This window comes from Odontesthes bonariensis, chromosome 2, assembly GCF_027942865.1.
Source record: "Odontesthes bonariensis isolate fOdoBon6 chromosome 2, fOdoBon6.hap1, whole genome shotgun sequence".
NCBI lineage: Eukaryota > Metazoa > Chordata > Actinopteri > Atheriniformes > Atherinopsidae > Odontesthes > Odontesthes bonariensis.
In genome coordinates, this window is record NC_134507.1 from 17711177 (window position 1) to 17735557 (window position 24381).

General features: G+C 39.2%; 1 protein-coding gene across 1 annotated transcript in view; it reads left to right on the plus strand.

Moving 5' to 3' along the window:
• Positions 1-24381, plus strand: part of LOC142394780 (protocadherin-15-like) — a 211494-nt gene that overhangs the window by 138119 nt on the left and 48994 nt on the right. Inside the window, exons 21-25 of the mRNA XM_075478392.1 lie at positions 4533-4838; positions 6759-6989; positions 9723-9839; positions 12424-12564; positions 15919-16031. Of these exons, the coding sequence (XP_075334507.1) occupies positions 4533-4838; positions 6759-6989; positions 9723-9839; positions 12424-12564; positions 15919-16031 (908 nt within the window). The remainder of the gene's footprint in view (positions 1-4532; positions 4839-6758; positions 6990-9722; positions 9840-12423; positions 12565-15918; positions 16032-24381) is intronic.

The window sequence follows — 24381 nt, forward strand, 5'->3', positions numbered from 1 at the left end:
TCTTCTTTGTGATAAAATCAGTTGCTGCTAGCACCCTCGGGCTCGAAATAACTTTCCAAAGATGTGATATGTAGAAGTAAAGTTAAATGTTAGTAGTTTATGAAATGTGAAAAAGGACAAAAGGACACATGATGGTAGCTGGGTGTTTGTGTAAGGCTTACTTGAGTTTTCCTCACAAGTGTTTCTTCAGAAATGCAGCCAACAGCTAGAATGCGGCTTACACACCAACTTTCTCCCTTTGTCCTGCCTTTGGAAGGTTTTCAGAGCTGGCACCTCATCAGCTTGAACCTAGATTCTGACTGAAAAGAAAAGTACATCAAAGTACTTAGCTCAACACAGTCCTGCTCTCCATACACATGCACATTGAAGGGCTGCAGCTTATTCTGTTATAGCTGATCCACAATTTTTGGAAGCTTTTTTTTTCAGAGAAACACTTTTAACAAAATCACTGTAAATACAGGTGGCCAAGAAATGGCTGAATTTGGATATGAAACCGTTTTTACTACCAGTTTGCAAAAACTGTAGTTAACTGCAGTGCGTTTAGAGCCCTCCAGCTAGAGTTCTAAGAAGACCAGCACACAACTTTGAATAGTTTAACTTCATTTTTTCTTAAATGACACCTTCTCACCATTAAAGAGGTGACATTTAGATTACAAGTGCCAGTAAGTGTCTGTAATGTATGTAAAATGCTCGATATCACATTTAAAAGCTTGCTTGACCTTTTTGGCCTCATTAAGTCATTGGCCAATTATGAAGGAAAGAAAGGTTAAATAAATAAATGCTTAGGTAGAGATAAAAGATTAATATAATAAATATGACTGAGAGGCTGAGATACTGAGATGACACGCTTGACTTTGTCAACTTGTGCAGTCTGTCTAATGTTATTTGATATAAATGATTTACTTTCCATTAACGATTTCTCTGTGTTTAATCTCCCCTTCTGTTAGTCTGAGGAATGATTAGTACAGTAAGTGCTCGATCTGTTTCCGAAGGCCCGAACAACATCATGTAATGAGCAAATTGTTGTTGGAACTTTGTGCTCTTGTATGTCTGTTATAAGTCCCGTCTTGTTCGACAAATGCTGTCTCTATCAAAACAGTAGCCTGCAGCTCATAGTCACATGACACACTAAGTGAGACTCCAAGTGATAGATGAGGGAATGGATGAGGTGCAGACTGCTGGAGTGGAGCCGTTATTTATGTCCACATTTAAATCTGATGTTCCGCTTAAATCGGCTCACTTTTTCCGGTGCTGCCTTGAATTCACCTACAGGGAAGGAGTCATAATGCAGCCAGTCACAAAGCTGCCGGCAGCTGCCAAAGAGGAAGACTGCAGTGCAAACGCATAATGCTTTTAAGTAGCTTAACTGCTGGCCTTGAAGCATTTTGGATTATCGTTGCAATAATTGGAACTGGTTCCCACCTGTTCTTATTTTACACACACAGACATAAATTGAAGACCATCTACCTAGTTATCACGACTGACAGCAGAGTCATCTGCTCTACGGCTGTCAAATCCTGCACCCTATAAACCCATTCTGCATCTATAAACATTCTTAGCGGGGGGCCCTAATCTAAGTATGCTGATGACTGGTGAACAAATCCACTCGGCGTTGTGTCTGGCACATCTTTGAACAATCGTGTTAAATAGTTTCTAGTCAGGCAATAGAACATAAGGCTGTCTATGTTTTCATCAGTGGGTTTAACAGGTTTTTAATGGTTCAAGACACAAGTAAACAGTTCTGTCACATTTCACTTGGAAAACGCGCTCCTTGTTTGGTTTGAAGCGGATGATATCAGTGCCTAAATCAAGCTTCAAATTATGGACTTTCCCTGCCTGTAATATCAGACTGAATTCTGGAGTACTGTGCAAAAGTCTCGAGCCACCCTTCATTTCTTTATATTATGCTTCCAAGAAGCCAGACTTTTTTATGCCTGTCCAAAAAAAAAAGTCACACTCTAATATTTCGTTGGACCTTTAGCTCCGATTACGGCATTCGCTGTGCGATCCGATGAGCTTTTGCAATGTCACAGCATTTATTTCCGTCCAGAGTTGCATTCATTTTTCGCCAAGGTTTTGTAGTGATGATGGGACTGCTGCGCAAAGCCTTTTCCAGCACATCCCAAAGATTCTCAATGCGGTTAGGGTCCGGACTCTGTGGTGGCCAATCCATGTGTGCAAATGATGTCTCATAGTCCCTGAACCCCTCCTTCACAATTTTAGCTCGATGAATCCAGGCATTGTCATCTTGGAGTATGCCCGTGTCGTCAGGGAAGATCGTTTTCCACGACCACAGGATGTGACTCACGACGTGGTTGTTTAAGAAATGAGACGCTACTCATTGCATCAGTTAGGGTTAAATAACTTGCTGCGCAAAATAATCATCCATGCAGTAATTATCCAGTGGGAGGCTCCTACCTCTTTGCTTAATTAAATCCAGGTGGTGACTTTTTTTTCTGGACGGGCTGTGTATTTTAAAGTGTTCTTGGAAAATAATTCTCCTGTCGTGCTGAAGGACTTTCAAAGGTTTTCTTAGGACACAAATTGCCAGTTCAGTCCTTGTACCTGACCATTTATTATTTTCCTTTTCGTCTACCCGACACTGAACTGTGAATTACTCAGTCACAAAAAAGGGTACCTGACTTAGGAAATTAACCATTGAAGTCTCCACACATAAAGAGCCACTTGGTTATTAATTTCAAATGGTATCTTATGGCTGTTTGTTACTGCTGTAATTTATTTATTTTGATACATTTTAGCATGATATGCACCTGATACTATCCCAAAGATAGAACCATCTACATCAAACCATAGAGCATAGAATAGAATAGCATAGAATTGCTCTGTATTGTCAAATGAATGCATGTTCCTGTGGCCATATAGTGTATAAACAGTGCACGTCTATTGCTAACCTGAGTCTCAGCAGGTTCGCATTTACAATGCATTCATTCAACTGAAAGTCTATATCACTCCTCAATAGTGTAATCGGGAAAAGAATTTGTGAAAAGTTGGTTCCTTTTACAACTAATTCAATCCAAAACTCTGAACATAACCTCCTTCAATGTTGGTTATGTGTCTATCGTAAGTTACCATGGTGATCTAACCAAGGTGAAATAGAAGCACCTTACTGGCAATGAAAAAATCGACATGCCTCACTAAACCGTTTTTTTTTTAGTACACCTCAAAGCTGTGATGATAGTTTGTGTTGCAGTAGTGATCTTATGCACATATGGACATCCTGTGGCTTCATTCTGTTTCAGCAGCCCAATTGTGTGGAAATCAGAAGACTTCAATATCTGGGTAGGGGGATGAGGGAGCAGCGAGGTCTTAAAAACAGGCATACGACAATTTTCTATAAACATGTTGAATCAGCAGTTAACCTCTTCTCCCATGAAACAAAAAAAGAAAGTTGTGGGTCTATGCAGCCTCCTGTCTCTGCCTCTGCTTCTGCTCTTCATAGGCCTCTTTTTTCTGGTCCTTTGTGAAGCTTTGTCCTCACTTGCACTAAGGCTGAGAAATGGATGCACTCTGGCTTGATCTAAATTTCTTTCTTCTGCCTTCATCTCAATTACATAAAAGAAGTATTACACCAGAGGAGACTTTGAAAGCACAGACATGTATCTACTTAGATTTGATAATCAAAATTTGTAAAAGGAAATGACTTATTTTAGCCTCGTTGGATCATTACCTTATCACAGAGTCTGTGCCTCTCTTTGGCTCCTCATTTCTCTCTTTAATTTCTTTTTAATTATGTTTTATTTGAGTCTTTATTCAAAGAATTTGCAATTGAAGGACGCCTTTAGCTCTCAATAATTTCCTTTTTTATTCCAGAGTTCACATGAAAAAAAAAAAGTATATATGTCCTTTGGACTCACAAATTGCACATTCACTTGAGTTTCAATGCCAAGCATGGGAAATGGAACCCCAATGTGAGCATCGCTGAAGCTTACGTGGCTTTGTATTTGAAAGCTTTGTAAATATGCAAGGCGTTAAGATAAAGCCAAGCTCTAATGGATCATGTAATGGATCAAACCCTCTTAACAGCTGTTGTTTACAGGAAGTGAAATCCTTTTGCATTTCCCTTTTGAAATCAGTTATTTATACGTTGTATCTGGTTGAATATTTACCTGTGTGGTGTTATCGACGTATGCAAAAGGATTTGGCAATGTTTCTCGCAGGTTGTGAGCTTACTTGAGCAGTATTGAGGCATAAAACAAAGCTTACTGATAGCATTTCTCTGATGTTCTATTTAACAGATCGTTAACCACAGATTGTACTTCTATCCGATTATTTAGGCCAGTTCCCTTACTTGCTTTGGGAGCCTTGCAACAGTTTATTGGGATTGATTGAAAAGAGTGAAAGCTGCAAGCTGATAACCAATGGCCTAAACTGGAGTCAAACAAAGGACTTCATCAAAGTAGATCATCTATGAGGATGAGCCTCTCGGACTGTAATATTCTGTGTGTTCCTTTAACCATTATACAATGACAGTGATTAATCTTGCCATCACTGATCATTTTCTTTCTCCTCAGGCCACAGATCCAGATGCGGGAGTGAATGGCCAGGTTTTCTACCGGATTGTGAATCATCCTGACTTGTTTGTAATTGGTGTTAATGGGAGTATCTACACAAGAGTGCCACTAGACAGAGAGTTAAGGAGCCAGTATAACTTGGTAGTGGAGGCCTCAGATGGGGCAGTGGACCCTCGACGGACCTCGTTGACTCTCTCAGTCCAGGTTGCAGATATAAATGACAACAGTCCAGTCTTCTCCCAGCAAACCTATGTGGTGAATGTACCTGAGAACAGCCCTGTGGGAACTGTGGTGCTGAGGCTAAGTGTAAGTTTTTTCTGGCCAACGTCATTGTTTCTTTTCTTTATTTTTATGCCTCCTGTATCCCTTAGGGTCATGATGATGTTTGCATAAATAGGCTTCAGGCATTTCTTAACCAAATGAGCTAATAATTCAGTGTTTTGAATTTGAGCTTCTTTTCAGATAGGAACATTTAAACAAACCGGAAAATGCACCTCTGCATGCACACACAGTAGAGAAACACTTCTGGTATTACAAGCCTCTGGGTACTTTCAGATTGAATGAGGCTTTAAAGTGTTTTGTTTTTTTTCTATCAAAACTTTGGTATAAAATCCATCTTCCCTGAGAAACAATAATGTGCCATGAATTAAAAAAAAAAAATTAAATCTAGGAGAAATCAGCCTTGTTATCGACATTGATTAGATATCAGTGCAAATGTTTTCCCTGAAGTGAAGCGTAGGGGAAACTTGTGCATGCAGAGCAAACATGAACAGAGGGGCGAGTAATTGCTGCCATATTGTGAGTGACATAACCCGGATAGGATGTAGCAGGAGGTGGGGAGAGCAAGGAGAGGACGAGAGAAGGTGCAGGGTTTGTGTGAAGGTTGCAGTGCTACACTATCATCTCCTAGCCAACTCTAAATCAACATGGGTTGCAGGCAAGATACCTCTGAGCATAAGTGAGGCAAATCGGAGGTAGATGTTTTTGCTGTGTATTGAAATCATTTCAGCATACCTTGATGCTATGACCAGAAAAAGCATGTCAAAGCCTCTGTTTGCTGTTGAATCAAGCAAATAGTTCTTGTTTACAAGTTCTTTGGGACCCCTTCTCTTCTAAGACAATCTCCAGGGCTTGAAGGTTCGAAGGCTTTCCAATCATGTCTCTGATCTGTAGACCCTGCCATAAATCCTGTTTGTAGGGATAAAACACTCTAGAATGTAACTGTTTTCTGTTAACCATGTTATTATCACTTTAGATCTGTGTTATTTAATACCCTCTTAATGGAAGCTGCCCTTGTTGGAATCTATACAACTGGTCTTTCTTAGTGCCTGCTGAAGCTCTCCCATAAAATGTTGATCTGGATGATGGTGATCCTTGGAGGGTCCTCAGAAAAAGAGAAATTCTTTAAGACTATAAGATCATTATGAAAAGCAGAGAAATCGCAGCTTTCCCATTGAGATAACCAACTGAAACATGCAGTCAAAGTGGTCAGGAAATGGTTGCGAGAGAAAAAAAATCAACATTTCTCAGTGGCATAACCAGAGAATACCAGAGAGGTAACGTGAGACTAGAGAGAAGACGGTAAAGCCTTCCAATCAACATTAACTGGCCGTTGCCAAAAAGCATAGGTTGAAAGTATTTGTGGAGACTTTTAAAAAAAAGCAATTTACCTCCTACAGTGTTGGAACTCTTTGATAAATAACTTATTTCCAATTGATTCAACATAAAACCCAGAGATGGTTCAAATATAAATTTCTAAAATTATATCTTTTAAGCCACTGCACATCAATTTACATAATTCCCAGCCTGAAAGAACTTATTGTTCCTCTATATCATCATTAAAAATTAAATTGTGGCGTGGGTATGAATATATCTGGTCTTTATATCTGATTTATACCTAATCTAATAATCATTACAGTAGCCTTTGGAAATTATTTCTGCTTTAAGACTAGTGATTTCATTCAATAAACTTCTTTTCCTCAGTGGCTTAATTTAATTAGAAACTGATTAATGATTGATGGAAGTAAGCCTTGCAGCGTAAAATATGCAGAATTAAAAAGGAAACATTAAAATGAATTGTGTACAGCCTATTCCCATGTGCTTGCATGTCCCCAGGTAAGGGCCCAATTTTGAGAATCTAATGTATGGCTCTTCCTCCCTTTCCTGCTTGTCTTTATTTGTCTTTTATACACTCAACCCTCCTTTTTTTTCTCCTCTTTCTCCCAGGCTGTGGACCCAGATCTTTTCTCCAATGTCACATATCAGATCAAGACTGAATCGGCAAGGCAACTGTTTTCTTTGAACTCTATCACAGGGGAGTTGGCTGTGCTGCAGCCTGTGGACTTTGAGGACCTAACAGCTATGGGCATGGGGGCATCTTACACTTTCCAGGTGGAAGCTGTTGACCAAGGAGGAGTAGTTCCCCCAGGCCAAGCTACAGTCACAATCCGCATCACGGTAAGAGTCCCTTAGCCAGCCTACCATTACTATTTGTCTTCTGTTGTCCTTTCATCTATCGCTCTGAAGGTGCAGCACTGGCAGTGAATATGTGATAAATTAGCATAGCACGGTAGTAATAGCTTGCAAAGGCCATAATATAAAAGGGAGTTGAAGATGTAGTACAGTACTGAAACAACCGTTATTGTGATATGCTATTCATTGCGACAGGTGATTGCATTAGCTTTGTAAAACACATTTTAGCCTCCTGAACTGCTCACTCCCACTGCATTACTATTATAAGAGAATTGACGGATAGGTGTTTTTGTCTGGCACACAATGCTTTTCCAGTCCCAAATTTCTCATTTGCTTTGTGACAGCAGTTATACCAAGTTTTATGAGAGCATGTTGTCCCTTTGTAGCCTTTTAAGAGATTAACAGCTGAGCAAACAAAAAAGATTCTGTTGTGATTCTGTTCATGAGTTCATGCAAGAGTTTTAATGTATTTTCACTCTATGAAATGTGTGCACACTTATCTCTTCTTATGAATTAAGTCTCCTCCTGACAGTCTGTGGATTAGGCTGTCAGTGTTGTATGTGAATAACCGGAAGTGCCTTATTTAAGCAGGTCTCCCAACCTATAAGATGAGCTTTGTTGCATTTTGTGTGTTGTCACCCATGCAAATTGTTTGATAGAAAAAAGAATTGCATAGCCAGTGACAGCACAGGCTTCTGGCAGACTAGATATGGAGTTGATTCAACTGATTAGACTTCCTTTCTCATATGACACCGCCAGAGAGTTATTTGAAGTAATTTGTGTTTGAATTTATCTTTTATTGTTTTTGTTGTTGTGTCTTTTATTGTATTTCTTGATGTCATCGATTGCGTGGTGAGCCTCTCCTGCTGTTCCGAATGAGTCTCTCAAACTCTCTCTTCTATTTTTTCCTTAAGAAATGTTTGTCTGTGGGCATGTGCCTTTGTGTGTAGAGATAAAGTCATTTTTGTATGTCTTGTAGCACGTGCATATGTGTCTGTGCTTGCATCTTGTCCAGCTTCTCTTGTGAACACTTGTCGCACTAGGATGAAGCTTTGTTGTTCAAAGTAACAGCTGGATCATAGATTTTCTGCTGGAAAACACTAAACCTGTGTATAGATCAAAGTAAGGCTGCCCTCCACCATTGGATTCATAGAACAGAGATTGTTGCCCATAGCTCAGCCAAAACAGTGGAAAGTAAAGAGAAATCCCAGGTGAAAGAAAGATCAAGTTCCTGTATTTATTCCATACGATTGAGTCTTTCCTGAGAAAAATGTGAAAGCAAGGGTTGCACAGTTAACATTTAATTTCTTTCCAGACCCACAATGTTGTAGTGTTCAGCTGTTTATTATTTACTGAGAAAGGAGTGATTAAAGCCGTGGTGGTGTGATGATTAACTTCTCTCAGCGGTTCTGAATAGCAGCTAAACTATGTGATCTCTCCAAGGCGTTTTGTCTGTTTGTGTTTTTTCTAATTCCAGACAAAAGATGAGAAATGCTGTGGACACCACTTGCTCATCCAATTGCTGTTTATTGTCTTCTTGTGTGGCTCGCAGCATGGTCCAGCGTTAGTGTTTCTTTTTCAGATGCCATATAATTATGCTTTAATTTATCTAATTTTGGTTGTCATGTCTGTATGATTATTGCTTTGTTCAGGCAATGAGACATTGTTCCACATGAAATCCATTCATTTTAAATCTACACTAAAAAACTTTACTGTATAATGGAAGTTGGATCGTACATTCAAGTGTCAGATGAGTCACGATTTGTTCTGTTGAAAGATAATGTTGAAATTCCTGGAAGAGAAATGTTTTAGGAAGCTATTTGAAGACGGCCACACCTGGTATGCCTGATTTCAGTGGGCAAATTGTACTGTAAGATGGGAGCTCTCATAGAGAAGGTCCAATCCCCTTTTGTCACAAATGGTGATCTGGGAAAAGTTATCATGGTGTTATCTGTGAATCTCAATGGTTGATAGGGATCATACCTGATCGATAAATCAAAGATGCAAAGAAGCAAAGAGGTCTATGCACATTAGACTTGTCTCTATCTACCACCCCTTGCCTGACTGCAGCTTTTCACCCTAGACACAAGCATTCTTCATTCTAAAGCTTAGCAATGTAACCAAGCAGTTACTATTAAAGTTACATAAATGTTGTCAGCATCTGCAAGTCTCGACATACCAACCCATGGTGACCATGATCGGTTCCTTAATTTTATTCCACGAGAAATCCTGGCTATTGCTTTAATTTCCACTGAAGGTGGCTTTAGTGGTATTTTTTTCACACTTTGATTAAACCCTAAAAAATGACCAAAACACTGACCTAAACTAGGAGAGAAAGGGGAAAAGTAAAGTGTTAGTTTTGTTTAGAGAAATTACATTTTTCAGTTTTCATCCAGACGTAGTAAAAATTGTACATTTGATATACTGCAAATGTTATGTTGTCGTTTATTATGTTCACCTGCAATCGGATGATTGCAGTATGCATATCTTTGACCGACGGCAGTCAGCTCACATTTCTATCAGAAAAATCTGAGTAACATAATTACCACAATATTATTATACTGTCTGCCTCTTCCTTACTAGCTCTGTGGGAGAGTAACCAAATGTTATGTTGTGAAGCTAAAATGTTTTATGTGCTTCTATAAATGTAATGTTTAGGTAGATACAGGCCACAGATAAATCACCAGTTAATAACTGTTAATCTGCTTTTCATTCCAGGACATGAATGACTTCTCACCCATCTTTAGACAGGACCTGTATAAGGGCATGGTCGCACCCAATGCAGAGAAAGGAACAGTCATCACCACTGTTTTTGCTGAAGACCAAGATCCACCGGTGAGCATAAACTTAATAAATAAGACACACTTTAGATTTATATTCAATAGATATCATGCGGCAGAGGAGAAAGAAATGTGAAACAGCTTTGACAGTGTCATGGAGATAAAACTCACCGAGCAGAGAATCAGCCATTTTCACCTGCAGCATATCAGATGATCCATTTTAAAGATGTGTTCAACACTGTGATGCTCTTATTAGAGCCGCGGTGCTGTGCATATCTTGCGAGGAGATCTTTTTTTTTGTTGTTTCCTCACATGTATGAGTCACCTACTAGCTGATAGGGCAGACTCGTGTTTCGTTATGATCTTACTTCTCTGCATCTTAGAAGAGGATTGTGAGACTTACCTTTTTTCTTTTTCCTTTTCAACTGAAAACCAAGCAGTGACTGATGAGACGACAAGATGTATACTGTAGATGGTACTGTTTCTGAGCATGTTTAGTTCCAGCTCAAGACCAGCATGACTGGACTTTCCGGCCCTATTAGTGGCCCTCCTGCCGATGGGATCTCACCAGGGCTGAATAAGCTTTTATTCTCTCTGCCGCACATGAGCACTTTTGGGTACAGATGTCAGTCAGTTCTAGCTGTTAGTGGTACAACTTCGACACAATGTCAGTGACTGCTGTAAATCTTACTTTCTCTCTCAGAGGGAGACTCCTCCTAGTCTTTCTGCCCAACCCACCTCACTGCAACTCTGAAATAGTTCTTTTTAAAGTGAACAGGTACTTCATTCTCATGGTTTCCCTGCATCTAATTTAGGATTTTTCTCGCTGTAGAAAGTATTCAGCATTGCTAAAGCCCAAGGAAGAAGTCATTGTTGTGTTTGCAGGATCACATCGGCAGCGAGAGAGGCATTGAGGTGACGAGCGAAAATGGGTTGACAAACAGAAGGGATTAAATCTCCTAACTAGCCCACTCTTTTATTGACCCGGAGCTCGAAGTATTGTATTGACAACATTTGCTTTCAATGACACTTCTCCTTGCTAAACACAGAAACAAATGTGTGCACGCACTCACACATTCTCTCTCTCTGTTACACAAGCTCATAAAAGCCTACATTTGCAGAGAAAGACAGAACAGACTGAAAGACTTGATGGAACAAACTGTTCGTAAGCATTACATAATGAAGGTTAGAGAGGTACGGAGCACCTTTACCCAGGAATAAGTTATACTAATGGCTTTTAAAAAAGAATACTAAACTCTATAACTTCAGTTGTTGATGTCACTCTGAATAAGAGATTGCCATGGAGACAAATGTTCCAGGAAGTTTATTATTCAGTACAAGATGTCACGAGTCTATACTTTGTGACTGGAAGAAAAGTTTACCGTAGCTGTTTCTAGTTCAACTCAGATCAGACATAATTCAGTCAAATTTATCAACCCTGGAGAATCCTGAGGAGGACAAGATTCTTCTGAAGGAACATAAACAAAAGAAAAATTAATTATGTATAGCTGCTTCATCTGTCCTTATCCTCAGTCTGAGTTACCAAGGGAGTTTACTTCAGTGGTGGACATAGACTATTCATAGGATGAGACACAAGAAGAAAGTGCTGCACTACAGAAAGTGTCTGTTTACTGGAGACAGGTCAAATGTTGCTGTAACTATGCAAAACTCATTTCTATATCTTATAAGTGAGTCATTCTGTGGAAATAATAGTCACTTTGACAGTGTGTGGTCAACTTTAAAAATGACATAATAGAATTTTGAAGTACTGCCTTAAATGGTCCTGACATTCTAGTCCTATAGATTAATGTCAGGGTCTTAAAAATGAGGCTAATCAGTGGGTAGAACCAAAAACAAGAGGGTGACTGCTTTTGCTAACTTGACTGTATCTAACTTATCTGACATATTTTCCATTACATTGTTGAGAACAATTTAAGGAGCTTTTATAGTTTTGATAACTTTTTCTTAAAATCTGCTTCGTAAATTCACTTAGATTTTTGCAACCTTTTTAAAAAAAAACACATTTGTGCTGCTAAGTCTCCCTGCTGCAACAGGATTTTGCTCTCCATAGCCTCAGGTTTTTATCCCATCTGCGGGGAGAAAGAATCATGTCATGAAGAGAGTAAAGCCCATGAGGAGCTTATGAAAAATGTGTCTTCATTTTCAGGTCCAGAGGGTTGAAATTGGGTGAAGATAAGCTGTAGGGATGATTAGTAATCAGGACCCATGATTAATCTTAATCAATGGGTCATATTAAAGTCCAGTCTGTCACTGATGAGTGCAAGTGTGTTACTGCACTAAAGGACTCAATTTAATGAAGGAGTTTTTGCATTTCACATGAAATGAAAATGTGTCAGTGAATCACAGTGGGTTCTTTTAAGGATGTCTAAGAAGAAGCTGAGCAATGGCAATCTGAGAGTAGTTTACATGGATAAGACTATGATGTTGCAACAGAGCAATTCTTCAGATTACTGAGGGAGGAGCAGCCTTTCCTTTTATATACTTGTCCAGGTCTATGGCTTGATGCAACACATTTTTAAGCTATAATCCTAACCAAACAGGATTTCTACATCTTTCTGGCCTGAATGCTAGCCTATTTGACTGATGTTCCATCATGTTCTCCTTTCTCCCTCCTGAAGGGTACTCCAGCAAGTTTTGTCCGCTACAGAGTGGACCCGGAAAGGTCACCATACAGTGGGAGCATCTTTGATGTGGAAGAGGAAACTGGAAGAGTTATCACCAAAGTTAACCTCAATGAAGAGCCCAGCGTCACCTTTAAGGTGAGCAGCAGTGATCATAATGATAATTTTAGTGATTTGCTACTTCTGCCTGTTCTGTTATCTTGTCCTTTCCCAGGTATGAAATCATATATTACGTCAGTGAAGGGTTACACGGTTATATTTGACCAAAAATGGATTTGCTGTTTGAGGGAAGGGGCCTGCACGGTGGTGTGGTGATTAGGACCGTCGTTCCACAGCAAGTGTGTATATGTGGGTTCTCTCCGGGTACTCCGGCTTCCTCCCACCTTCCCAAAACATGCATGTTGGGTTAATTGGTGACTCTAAATTTGTGTGAGCATGCATGATTGTGTTTCTCATTTTTCTCTGTGTGGCCCTGTGATGGCGACCTGTCCAGGGTGTACCCTGCCTCACGCCCAATGACAGCTGGGCTCCAGCGACCCCTAAAATTGGATTAAGCGGGTGTAGAAAATGGATGGATGGATGGATGGATGGATGTTTAAGGGAGGTCTCAGGGAATCCAAGATGAGTTACATCCTCTAAATATAGTATAGTAAGGGGAAGGCTGGATGGTGTTGGTGTTGTAGCAAACAGTGTTGCCTTGAATTCACCAACAGCATGATATTCAGCAAGGCAAGGCAAGGCATCTTTATTTATATAGTGCATTTCATACCACAGGCAACTCAATGTGCAATGTGTAAGGAAACAATTTAGATTTTTATTTTCAGTTGTTTCAGTTGGAGCTGTATCATAAATACAAGAGTCAATGAGTTATTTTACGCACCCTAAATGCAAATTTATCCTGTGCCACTTTGAAGTACCACCAGCTCATACAGTGTGTCCCAACATAAGTGACACCCTAGATACCTCTAGGATTTTCGTTTTTCTTTTTATCATGTCTGTCTTTTGTCTATCAAAAAGTTATTCTTTGTGAAACTGAGTCCAAACATAGACATAAGACTAAATAACAGAAACCCCCTTGTTTGTGTTAAATTCTGCAGAGCCAGAGAGTGCAGCATCAAAACCTTAGGTCCTGTAGGCCCTGCCACTTGGTCTTTGCCCTGAATGTGTAAAACATATATCTAGTCTTTAAAACTATTATTTTATCTGAACTGGAGCATTGGTAGTGGATGATACACAGATAATGGATGTATGGAAAAAGTAACATTATTTTTCACTGTGAACAAAGCAATAGTTTATCAGACAAAGACGGTAGGTCAGAGGGCTTCGGCGTTCAATTTAGTAGTGCGAAGGTGCTCTTTGGTTAGACTTACTTGTCACAAAGGTAATGAAGATATCCAAGGCACTCTTCTTCTTTATTAAAAAGCTTTTAATAAACTGAGCTAGTTCATACTAGAACAGATAAAATTGCCAACATGTTTCGGCCTACAAAGGCCTTCATCAGGGCTTACAAACAAATTCAAAATCACCAACCACTTCCCTATAATCATGTAAATGTAATGTTCAGGTGCGCGTCGTCAGTTCTCCAGACCGTGCTTGCCTGTGAACATGCGCGCCCTCTCCAGTCTGTGCTTGCGCAGGTACCCAAATCAAACATAGTGGACACATTACTACCCATACCACAGTATTCAAGAAATAAATACATAACACCAAACTCCCTAAAAACAACCACCAGAAATACACACACAACACCAAATCAAAGAAACACAATCATATCAATGCTATCGTTTAAACCCGGGTGTGACATGGCGTTTAAATTATAAATCCATCTGCTCTCTTTTTGGTTAAGAAGTCTTTGTCTATCCCCTTTTCTTGTGTTTATGGGGATGTGGTCAATGCCTATTGCAGTGAAAGTGGCAGTTCCGTTGGGATGTGCTTCTGTAAAGTGCTTTACAATGGCGTAATCGCAATTGCCACTTCTCACTGCATATTTGTGTTCCGCCACACGGTCCTTCAAGCGCCTTTTGGTGCGTCCGACATAAAAGGCATCGCAAAGAGAGCATCTCAGCATATAAATGACATGAGTAGTTTGGCAGTTTATAAAATGTCTTATATTAAAAACCTTGTGCGTATTAGGGTGCGTAAAAACAGTAGATTTCCTCACAATGTCACAAATCATTGATTTGTGACATTGTGCACTGCAATAGGCATTGACCACATCCCCATAAACACAAGAAAAGGGGATAGACAAAGACTTCTTAACCAAAAAGAGAGCAGATGGATTTATAATTTAAACGCCATGTCACACCCGGGTTTAAACGATAGCATTGATATGATTGCGTTTCTTTGATTTGGTGTTGTGTGTGTATTTCTGGTGGTTGTTTTTAGGGAGTTTGGTGTGATGTATTTATTTCTTGAATACTGTGGTATGGGTAGTAATGTGTCCACTATGTTTGATTTGGGTACCTGCGCAAGCACAGACTGGAGAGGGCGCGCATGTTCACAGGCGCGCACGGTCTGCAGACCTGACGACGCGCACCTGAACATTACATTTACATGATTATAGGGAAGTGGTTGGTGATTTTGAATTTGTTTGTAAGCCCTGATGAAGGCCTTTGTAGGCCGAAACATGTTGGCAATTTTATCTGTTCTAGTATGAACTTGCTCAGTTTATTAAAAGCTTTTTAATAAAGAAGAAGAGTGCCTTGGATATCTTCATAAGCAATAGTTTATGTCTCCCTTATTTGTTATCTATTACATAGCATAGTTTATAGATGTGTTTGTCAAAATCCTGCTATTGATCTGGCTTCAGTAGATTTGATATGCATTGCTAGCTGCATCTAGAACAACATTGTTCAGGTCCTAAATTAATGATTTTGCAGAAACAATAGAAGACCGGCAGTACTAATGTCCTCTCTATGTGTATGATATAGATGTGTTTGTTTAAATTTGGAAGTAAGTTCTGATCACAGGAGACTCATATGGAGACGGATTTGAATACCAGGCTTAAACTGACATGCTTAGAGCTGACTTCTTGTGATCAGGTCACCCACGACACGTCAGTGTCAGGTGTTAACAGGATCTATGGTTGTAGTGAGATAGGTGTTGTGTGTTAGGTGCTTTTGTCTCGCTGCCCTCCTTTTCAGTTGTCTATTTCAGGGTCTTTTTTTTTCTCACTTCTATCCCCTCTTCCCTGTTTCTTTGAAAATCCTCACTATGTTTATTCTCTCCCTGCCAATCTCTCCGTCTCTGCTCCCACAGTCTATGAATGTGGATCAATACATTCATACTTGTTCTGTACGAGCTGTGCAGGCTGCTTTCCAGATCCTCTATTCATTCGACAGTCTTTCTTTATTGCAGTGTCAAACGTATCTACCCAAAAAAAAAAAAAAAGATTTCTTTTAAAAATAGTAGTATGGTGAAAAAATTGTGATAACTCTGGGCTTGCATTTGCACGTTCTTATTGTTTACATTCATTTTCTTGCTCCTTTGCAGCTGTTTGTGATAGCTTTTGATGATGGGGAGCCAGTAAAGTCAAACAGCACTTTGGTTGAGATCACTGTGCTTCAGCCTTCCCGCATCCCCATCTTCACTGAGGAAGAGTATAGGTAAGTCTCTTTTACACACTGTTGACATGGCTGCCTGCACCTGTAACTTCCCACTCCTTAGAACATCTGAGGCTGTTCTGCCAGACAAATGGGACAGCGGTGAAAAATGTCGGAACGGGTGCACAAGTATACTGTGACACACATTCACATTTGTGGTCACAAACCTTCATTAGGCTTCTTTAATATTCTGGTCAATATTTAATCACTGGGTAAATTATATATTCTACTTTGAGCCGCTGTGAAGTCACCTTTTCCTCATGCATTTCTTATTTTTTGGTAACGATGGCAATCGGTGTATTATTTTTTCTCTTGCTGTCAGAAATTCTGCCTCCGACTTCCTAAGGCTCTCTTTTCTGTGCATGACAAGTCCAGCTTTATGTATATATTGAAAGTTCAGGGTATAGTAGATGCAGCATCACTGTCCCCACCACTGTAAAACATATTTGTTTCTCTCTGAGGGTAAACACGGGGCTCTCCTGACTATATTGCATTACATTTATAGACTCTTTTATCACTTAAAATTGAGAAAACAACATTTAAGCGGCATGAGAAACTGTGATGTACCCACTGAGTATTTAACCAACATAAATCTATGTAAATGAAAGAGTATAATAAGACCAAGTACAGGGGTGCAAGTAAGAGCAGGTTGAGTGTGTTTGGGTGTTTGGAGTTGTTAGGTGAGGAGCCATTCTCTGAAGACACGAGTCTTCCAGACATTCTTGAAGGTAGAGAGGGTCAGCCCTGCCTTCGGTTATTAAGAGTTTTAACAAGATTAACTGTTTTTTTTTTTTGTTTTAACTACTAATGAGGTTGAAGGAGATGTAGGTTGAGTGAACATCATCCATACTGCTCTGACATGACAGGCTGCCTCACATGTGACGCTCAGCTGTACTGGGCCATGGCTCAGTCGAGTTTGTCTTAACTGATGAGGCTGTGACTTGGAAGGCAGCGAAGAGGTAATTCATGATTCAAATTAAACAGAGTTTATTAACAAGCCAGTTGAAGCTGCTTTAAAATGTATTCTGTGGTGGGGCAATACACAAATGGACCGTTGCCATGTTTTATGCAATGAAGAAGTAGGCATCTGTCAGACGTACTGAGAGAATTCTCGTCAGCCTGTGAGGCTTTAAGGTGTGATGGCAAAGTTACCTGGCACAAAGCAGTCATTAGGAGCTTAGAGTCGAGCTTGATTTAAGTGGGTTGATTCACTAGCTTATATGTTGGGAGTCTCGGCAGACTGGCTTTTGTTGCAGAATTGGATATACATTCATGCATAACACAGGGATATAATGTAAGTCCTAACTAACTTGTCAACACTTCACCTGAGGTGTTGCATCTCTTCATGTCCATGTGGCTGTCTTTTGTTAATCTATCCCTGTTCTACAGATCAGTGTGGGTGCATTTTATAAATGCTTCCATGATGGTTTATAATCCAGCACTTTCTTTGTGTGCTCACGTTCTTTCCTTGTTCAGCTTTATTCAGTGATTGATTCGTGGAACGGCAGCAAAGCTGTTGAAAGGCCATTGATTAACGTTTTAAATAAGTGGTCTGTCTGAAACGCTCACAAAAGGTCAGGACTATAGGCACAAGCCTCTGTAGGGTGTCACGTTGACAAAGCTAACCACACACAGTGGCAGCTCTGCCGTAAATTATGAGCCCTGAAAGCATTAGCCTGGTCTCTTATGCTGGAGAAGCTTCTCTTCAGTGGAGAGTACCCAATCTGCCTGCTCTGCGATGAACTGTCTCTTCATTCCTCACCTCGCTATCTCTCAGCACTGTCCTTTCCCCAAGAAACCTTTCAAACACAAATCACTTTCTGAATGTCCATGGAAGATCTCGTCTGTCTCTGCAAAGGCAGTTAGTTATAGCAGCAATCAGGAAAGCTTATCCCTACAGCTCCAGAGCACACAATTAAAAGCAACACTGCAGGGCTTTGACTGGCTTAATGATTTCTTTTCTTGCTTTATGGTTACTCCCCTCCATCTGTCAGAGGGAAATGAGAGGCTCCCAGTCATTGTTGGCTAAAATAGATGGCTTATGCTGTTGTTTCCATTGTAGCAGCACGTTGCCATCTGTTTTTCAGAGGTATGGAACAAAACACCTTGTGTTATTTCTATGGAAATAATCTTTGCTTAACATCTCTAAATTTCTTTCTAACCCTGGATTAAGGATGTAACTCTTAATACTTTGACTCATTTTGTATCTGTAGATACTTGTATACAAAATTAGCCCCAACTCTCTCTTTTACCACTCTCCTGCAGCCCTTTCCATTTTCTCCTCTCAAGTGTGAAGAAGCCTTTGCCTGAAGCCGAAGAGTAAACTTGACAACGAGATTTGGAAATCAGTGCGCCCTGGAATATTTCCAGTGTTATTTTTCGACAAATAAAAACATATTGTGGAACTTTTTCTTCTTTTTTTTAACGGTAACACAATCAGTGGTCATCAGCTCAATGTGTGTAAACTTTAATTGACTTTGGGGTCCAACTCTACTGTTGTTTTTCTGTTTCTTTCTCTTTCTTTTTCTCATCTGCATCACGGCACGAATGGGCAACTCGATGTATGTATTTTTCCCATGACGTGAAATCGTGATCACACACCCTGAAACATGTGAGACTGAGACATACTGTGCTCTACCAACACACAGGACATGGTGTGTTTGTGCCCATGTGCTTTAGACAAAGGGTTTGATTTTGAATATTTTACCTGAGACCACCTGTTTCTGTCCCTAAAAGTGCTTTTTTTCTCTACATTTTTATCGAATTCCATTTCATATCTGTCTAGACAGAAGCACATTAAACTCAAATACATTGCCATTCATATTTATATGTTTAACATAACTTAAAATTGCCATTTTATATAAAACAGACTCTGCTCCCAAACAACAACAGAGTTTTATCAATTCAATTGTTGTCCATCTCAGTTGACTGAGAGCTATACATTCATACACTAGGTGATGAGCGATGGGTGCATCTTCCCATGCACATGAATAAAATCATGTGATTTATCTGCGTATTTTTCTTGAATTCCCACCCATCTGTTTCTTGTTTATGACATTCATTGAAATTACGTGAAAATGAATCAATGCAGCAATGGTATCTTTTAAATTGAATGCAACAAATCACAGTCGCGTGTAGGTGACAGTGCTAGGAGTTGAGGAAAAAGAAGGCCATTTGAAACTGAAAATCCAATCATGCCAACAAGTAAGCCATAACTAATTGTGTATTCTTTTCTTCTTTTATTCCAAAATTAGAAGAGCTGAAGATCTACATGGGTAAACAGTCATATTGGTCAAGTCTTTGGGGTAATAAAGAACCTTTGGAGCCTGATCATAACAGCCAAGTGAATGGTTCTATTTCATAAAACTAACAGGCACAACCATTTAGGGAATTTATTCGTTGTGCATGAGGTATTGTAATGAATCTTTTCACCTGTCTCACTCCAAATGGAGGGATAAGCTGCTGTGTAACACAGTCCAATTTTTTTACCAAGGCTATCTTTCTAGCCCAATAGTACAAACCTGCTATCTTAGCGGGTTTTTTTGTGTTTCTTTTCGTCCCATAGCGCTTCCCCTTCTAAATCTACTTTAAATCGCTTGAGACCTTTGCCTCGCTGATTCTAAGTATGTCATTTTGCGTTCCACCTCCTCCTCTTTTCAGCCCCTCACAGCCAAGCTCCCACATCCTCTGAGTTCTTTCCTCCAACCTTATCTCTCCCTGTTTCTGTTTCACTTTTTCTTCCCTTTGTGTCTCTCCTTACTTTGCAGTCAGTTGCTTAGTCAGCGAATGATAGGAGTTAAATTTTGCTTGCTATAATTAAATTATCATTAATTATGTTGGAGAGGGCTTTACATGATCGTTTTAGCACATTCCCCACTGTACTTTTTGTCTCGAATCCTTTTCATTGTGAGTCCAATTGTGTATTTAAAAATATCACGACGCAAATGCCAATATGGGTTTTCCATATATATATTACATTACATTACGGTCATTTTGCAGACGTTTTTATCCAAAGCGACTTACGATAAGTGTGTTCCACATCGGTAGGCAAAAGAACTTCATATATATATATATTTGTTTTGTGTATTTTGCTATTCAAACTGCCATGTTTCTATGTTTTTGAAAAATTGTAAACTTGACTTGTAATACATCTACACTCTGCTACACATTTCACCAGCTGACCTCAGTACAGATTAGAAAGAAATATAAATTGGATTCCCTGGCATGTTTTGTAACCTTGTTTCAATTCAAACAACTTGGAAATGTGTGGATTTTTAAGAGGTGGACCTTGTTCCATTCTTACTCGATAAAGCAATTCAGCTGCTCAAAAGTTCAAGGTTCATTTTGATATATATTTTTTATTCCTGTCACTGTGCTCCAGATGTTTTAATTGGTTATAGTTGTGGACGGCTGGCAAGGCCAGTTTAGCACATGGTCTCTTTTACTACAGAGCCATGCTGTTGAAATAAATGCAGATTGTGGTTTGGTATTGTCTTGCTTGAAAAAGCAAAGTCTTTCCTGAAAAACACTGTCAAGATTAAATGTAGATTATATCTACTGTATGTTTTTTTTAATCACAGTATCTCAGCTTCTTTTGGAAACAGGTTTGTTTCTGTATTCCCTTTGCAGCAGTATGCTAGTTTTACAAACAGCAGATGTTGTTCCATACCCTAATTTACCAGACCATTATTAAGCAATGCTCTCTCTTACTGTTAGTGTTGTATACAGTGTCAACATTGAGTGTCACTGCAGTCAGAAACATGCTGTCCCTGTTCATCCTTGCTCCTTCACTAATTACGCAAGTAGCAACAGTATGCAAATAATTACAGTAGAGACACCTTGGTTTTGGCTTCACATAAAAAAGGCCTTTTCTTTGTTTCAGAAAATATTCAACCTCATCCTTAAGTAGCCTTTTTAATGAAAATGAGATACTACTGTTTTTCTATTTCTACATTTGGCATTGTCTCTATGTCCATTAATATCAGTGGCACTGGTAATACCACAGCTGTGAAATAGTTCATCTCATTTCTATAGTTAGTTGATGTCACTGATTACAGGAACTGCCTCCTTTAGACCTTAACATGAAATATATATACACATACATAAACCTTAAACCATATAGTGCGCTCTCCCACATACTGGCATCATGCCTCACTGCGAAGCTACATTTATTTTTAAAAAAGGCAACTATTTTTTTTACTATTTACCCACTGGTTTATAATTCTTTTCTTATGATTCCTCCCTTCCTCCTTTTAATCACAGCTGTGAGTTATGGAGCTTTTTCATGCCTCTGAAAGGCATGATTGATTTTCAGATTCAGGTTTGAATCGGCCGCATTGAGCCTTAAAAATGTAAACGCCAGAGGCTTGCTGACCTTTTACTCTTCTCTCCTAAATAGGCAGGCATCACTTGGTTGTCAAATAGAAAGTCACACTCATTGTACATATCCCAAATATCAAACAAAAGGTCAATGCAGAGAGAAGGAGAAGGCAAGCAACATGGCCTACCATTTAGGGCTCACACTAACTCCAGATAAGTGTTAATAAATATATACAACACGAATGCAGCAGAATCAGGGGATGATGCTGATATGTATGTTGTTTATCTGGTCAGCTCAAATTTATTTTCATTCGTTTATTGATTGGGTACAAGTTAGGATTCTTCTCCAATATTTTTAATTGTAATTTGGTGCGCTGTGATGTGGCGGTTCTTGGTCTCGCCTGGTACTCGACTGCTACTTGGTCAGGAGAACGTTTTGACTTGCCTTATAATATTACTATCCCAGAACTTTCACCGATTCTTAGAAATTTCCTCCCATTTAGCTTAGTGGGTGACAAGTTGGTACAAGAAAACCAGATACAGCAGAAATACATTACTTAACCTTGTGCCAGGTGTCACAGTTTCTGTGCATCTGCATGAATTAAATTTAGAAAATTAATTATTTTGAAATGAATCGTATTAGTTTGTGATTATTTTGGGATCTGCTACGAGACCAGACTGGGCTAAGCAGAAAAAACTTAATTGTTCATTGAAATTCTCCACTGACAACATTTAAAAATGCCCTTTGTAGTTGTGTCCAACACCCAGTCTCCATTTTGCATTTCCTTGCATTCATCCTGCATTTTTCTTGTCGGTGACATGTAAGAGTCTGTCTGTTGGTGAAAGCTCCAGGTGTTGGTATGGTAGAAGAGATAATTTGGACAGCAGTTGTAATTTCACACTGAAACATGAAGGATGGCATCGGTACCTATGCGGCACAGCTTGATATCACATTGCACAAGCCTCAGTTGCTGGCCCAGTTTGGACAACACGCTCATCATTCAGCATCCACACATTCACTTGCTAGGTCCCCTATTGAGTGTTAAATGACCCATTGGATTATTTGCATGTGAAGTGATGTCCTGTGGGTTGACATGACACTGTCAGGTTAGCCACCCCACCTAGGGCTCAGTGGCGGCGCAAAATATGCTTCGGTTTTGGTAATGTTTTTCATCTTGGCCTCTTGAAGATGCTGCATTTTCTGTCTTGTTGAATTTGAAGTAAAAGGGTTTGCTGTAACTATTCTGAAATCCCGTATCTGGTTCAGAAAAATATGAGATTAGAGGAATAGCAGAGGGAATTACACAATCACCCGAGGGGCTGCAAGCGTCTTCTTTTTTCTTCTTTTGTAGAGCAGGATATTTTATTGCAAATACTTGCCTAAACATTGCTTCATTACAGAAGTGTTGAATCTCTGAGATGTTTCTGAATCACTTTATTTTCTGCTTGTGTTCTTTCTATCAAAAGTTTGTTTGTTTGCTGTAAATTGTGCAAATTTTTTTAGATAAAGATTTGACAATTGTGCCGCCTAACAGATTGGAGGTCTACCTGTTCCTTTTATTTTTATGTATTTTTTTCCATAGACATTTTTTTACTGGAACACAAACTTCCATCGTCCAAATTTACATTTTCTGTAGAAACACTGAGCTGTTAAATGATGTTTTTTATTTCTTTTCTCTCTTGTAGTCAGAAAATGTTTCCGGCCGGAGCAATAAGTCACAAGATTATTCAAGAGGAAAAAAAAAAGTTTAACAGCATTCATCATGTAGAGTGAAAAACTCTGCCAAAATATTTATAATGCATTCTAATCATATTCCTAAGAAATTCAAATGTATTCATAAAGATTCACAAAGACTTTATATATTTTCATAATAATTAGAATTGAGAAGTTGTTTAAAACACTTTGACACTGAGTCAAATAGGGCATGATGAATTCTAAAATGACTACCACAAGTCCACCACAAAATACTTCATCAACATGTAAATGTATTATGTCTCATAAATGTGCTTATAAGCCATGAGACATGACTTTTCTAGTAAGTGTTACCATCATATAAGATGGTTTCCATAAGTAATGCCATGCAGCTGAGCAGTTTCAACAGATATTTGCATACTTTAGTTGATAGTACAACGCTTTAAAGGAATATATGCGTTTACATACTATAAGAGTTGTCAGTCCTTGTAACCGGGTACCCCCCCCACACACGCACACACAATGTCCAATGGCATTAGTATAACGTTTATCCTCAAAAACTGACTCTTGGCAAATGAAATTGCTTTGGGATACTGTGAATGTCAGAAACCGTACTATTTTTCAAACATTTTGAAAATCTTGAGTGGTCCTGGGTTCTTGCAATGGCTCTTTTCTCATTTGTTATTCTTCATTGTACTTCTCGATTGCTTTTCATTCTTGCCAAACATAAACTGTATTTTTCAAAGTTCAACCTTCAGTCAGTAACTCATTGTAGCTCAAACTCTGAAGGATTATTGCTTTAAATGAAAAATGGTGGTGCACCTCTTATCTCAACGTGACAGCAATTTTTAAAAGAGGAAAGTACACTGAGCCTGAAACATGGTTTGATACATATGATGGAGTCTTTAAAGTTGCTTGATGGAAATGTTAAAGGAGAAGTTTTTTGTTTTTTTTAAACCTGGAACCTGGCTGCAGCGGCGGGGGTCGATGAAGTCATCCCACTAGACGCGTAGAAAGCCCCCTATAAGCCCCCCGATAGCCCCGGATAACAACAACACGGCAGCTATGCGCTAACACTGCAATAGTACGCATTCATTCATTCATTCATTCATCTTAAAGTATTGGTGAAATAAAGACAGATAATGCCTCATTATGAGGCTGTATTGTCCCTGTTCTCTCCCATTATATGGATATACGTGGATCTCGAGTGATCTAAATATCTTCCGAAGGACTCCGAATTTCACCAAACTGTTATGGGTGAGTAGATGAATGTATTTTATGCTAGAAATAAGTTCCAGGTTTAAAAAAAAAAACTTCCCCTTTAAGACTCTGTAGGTTCAG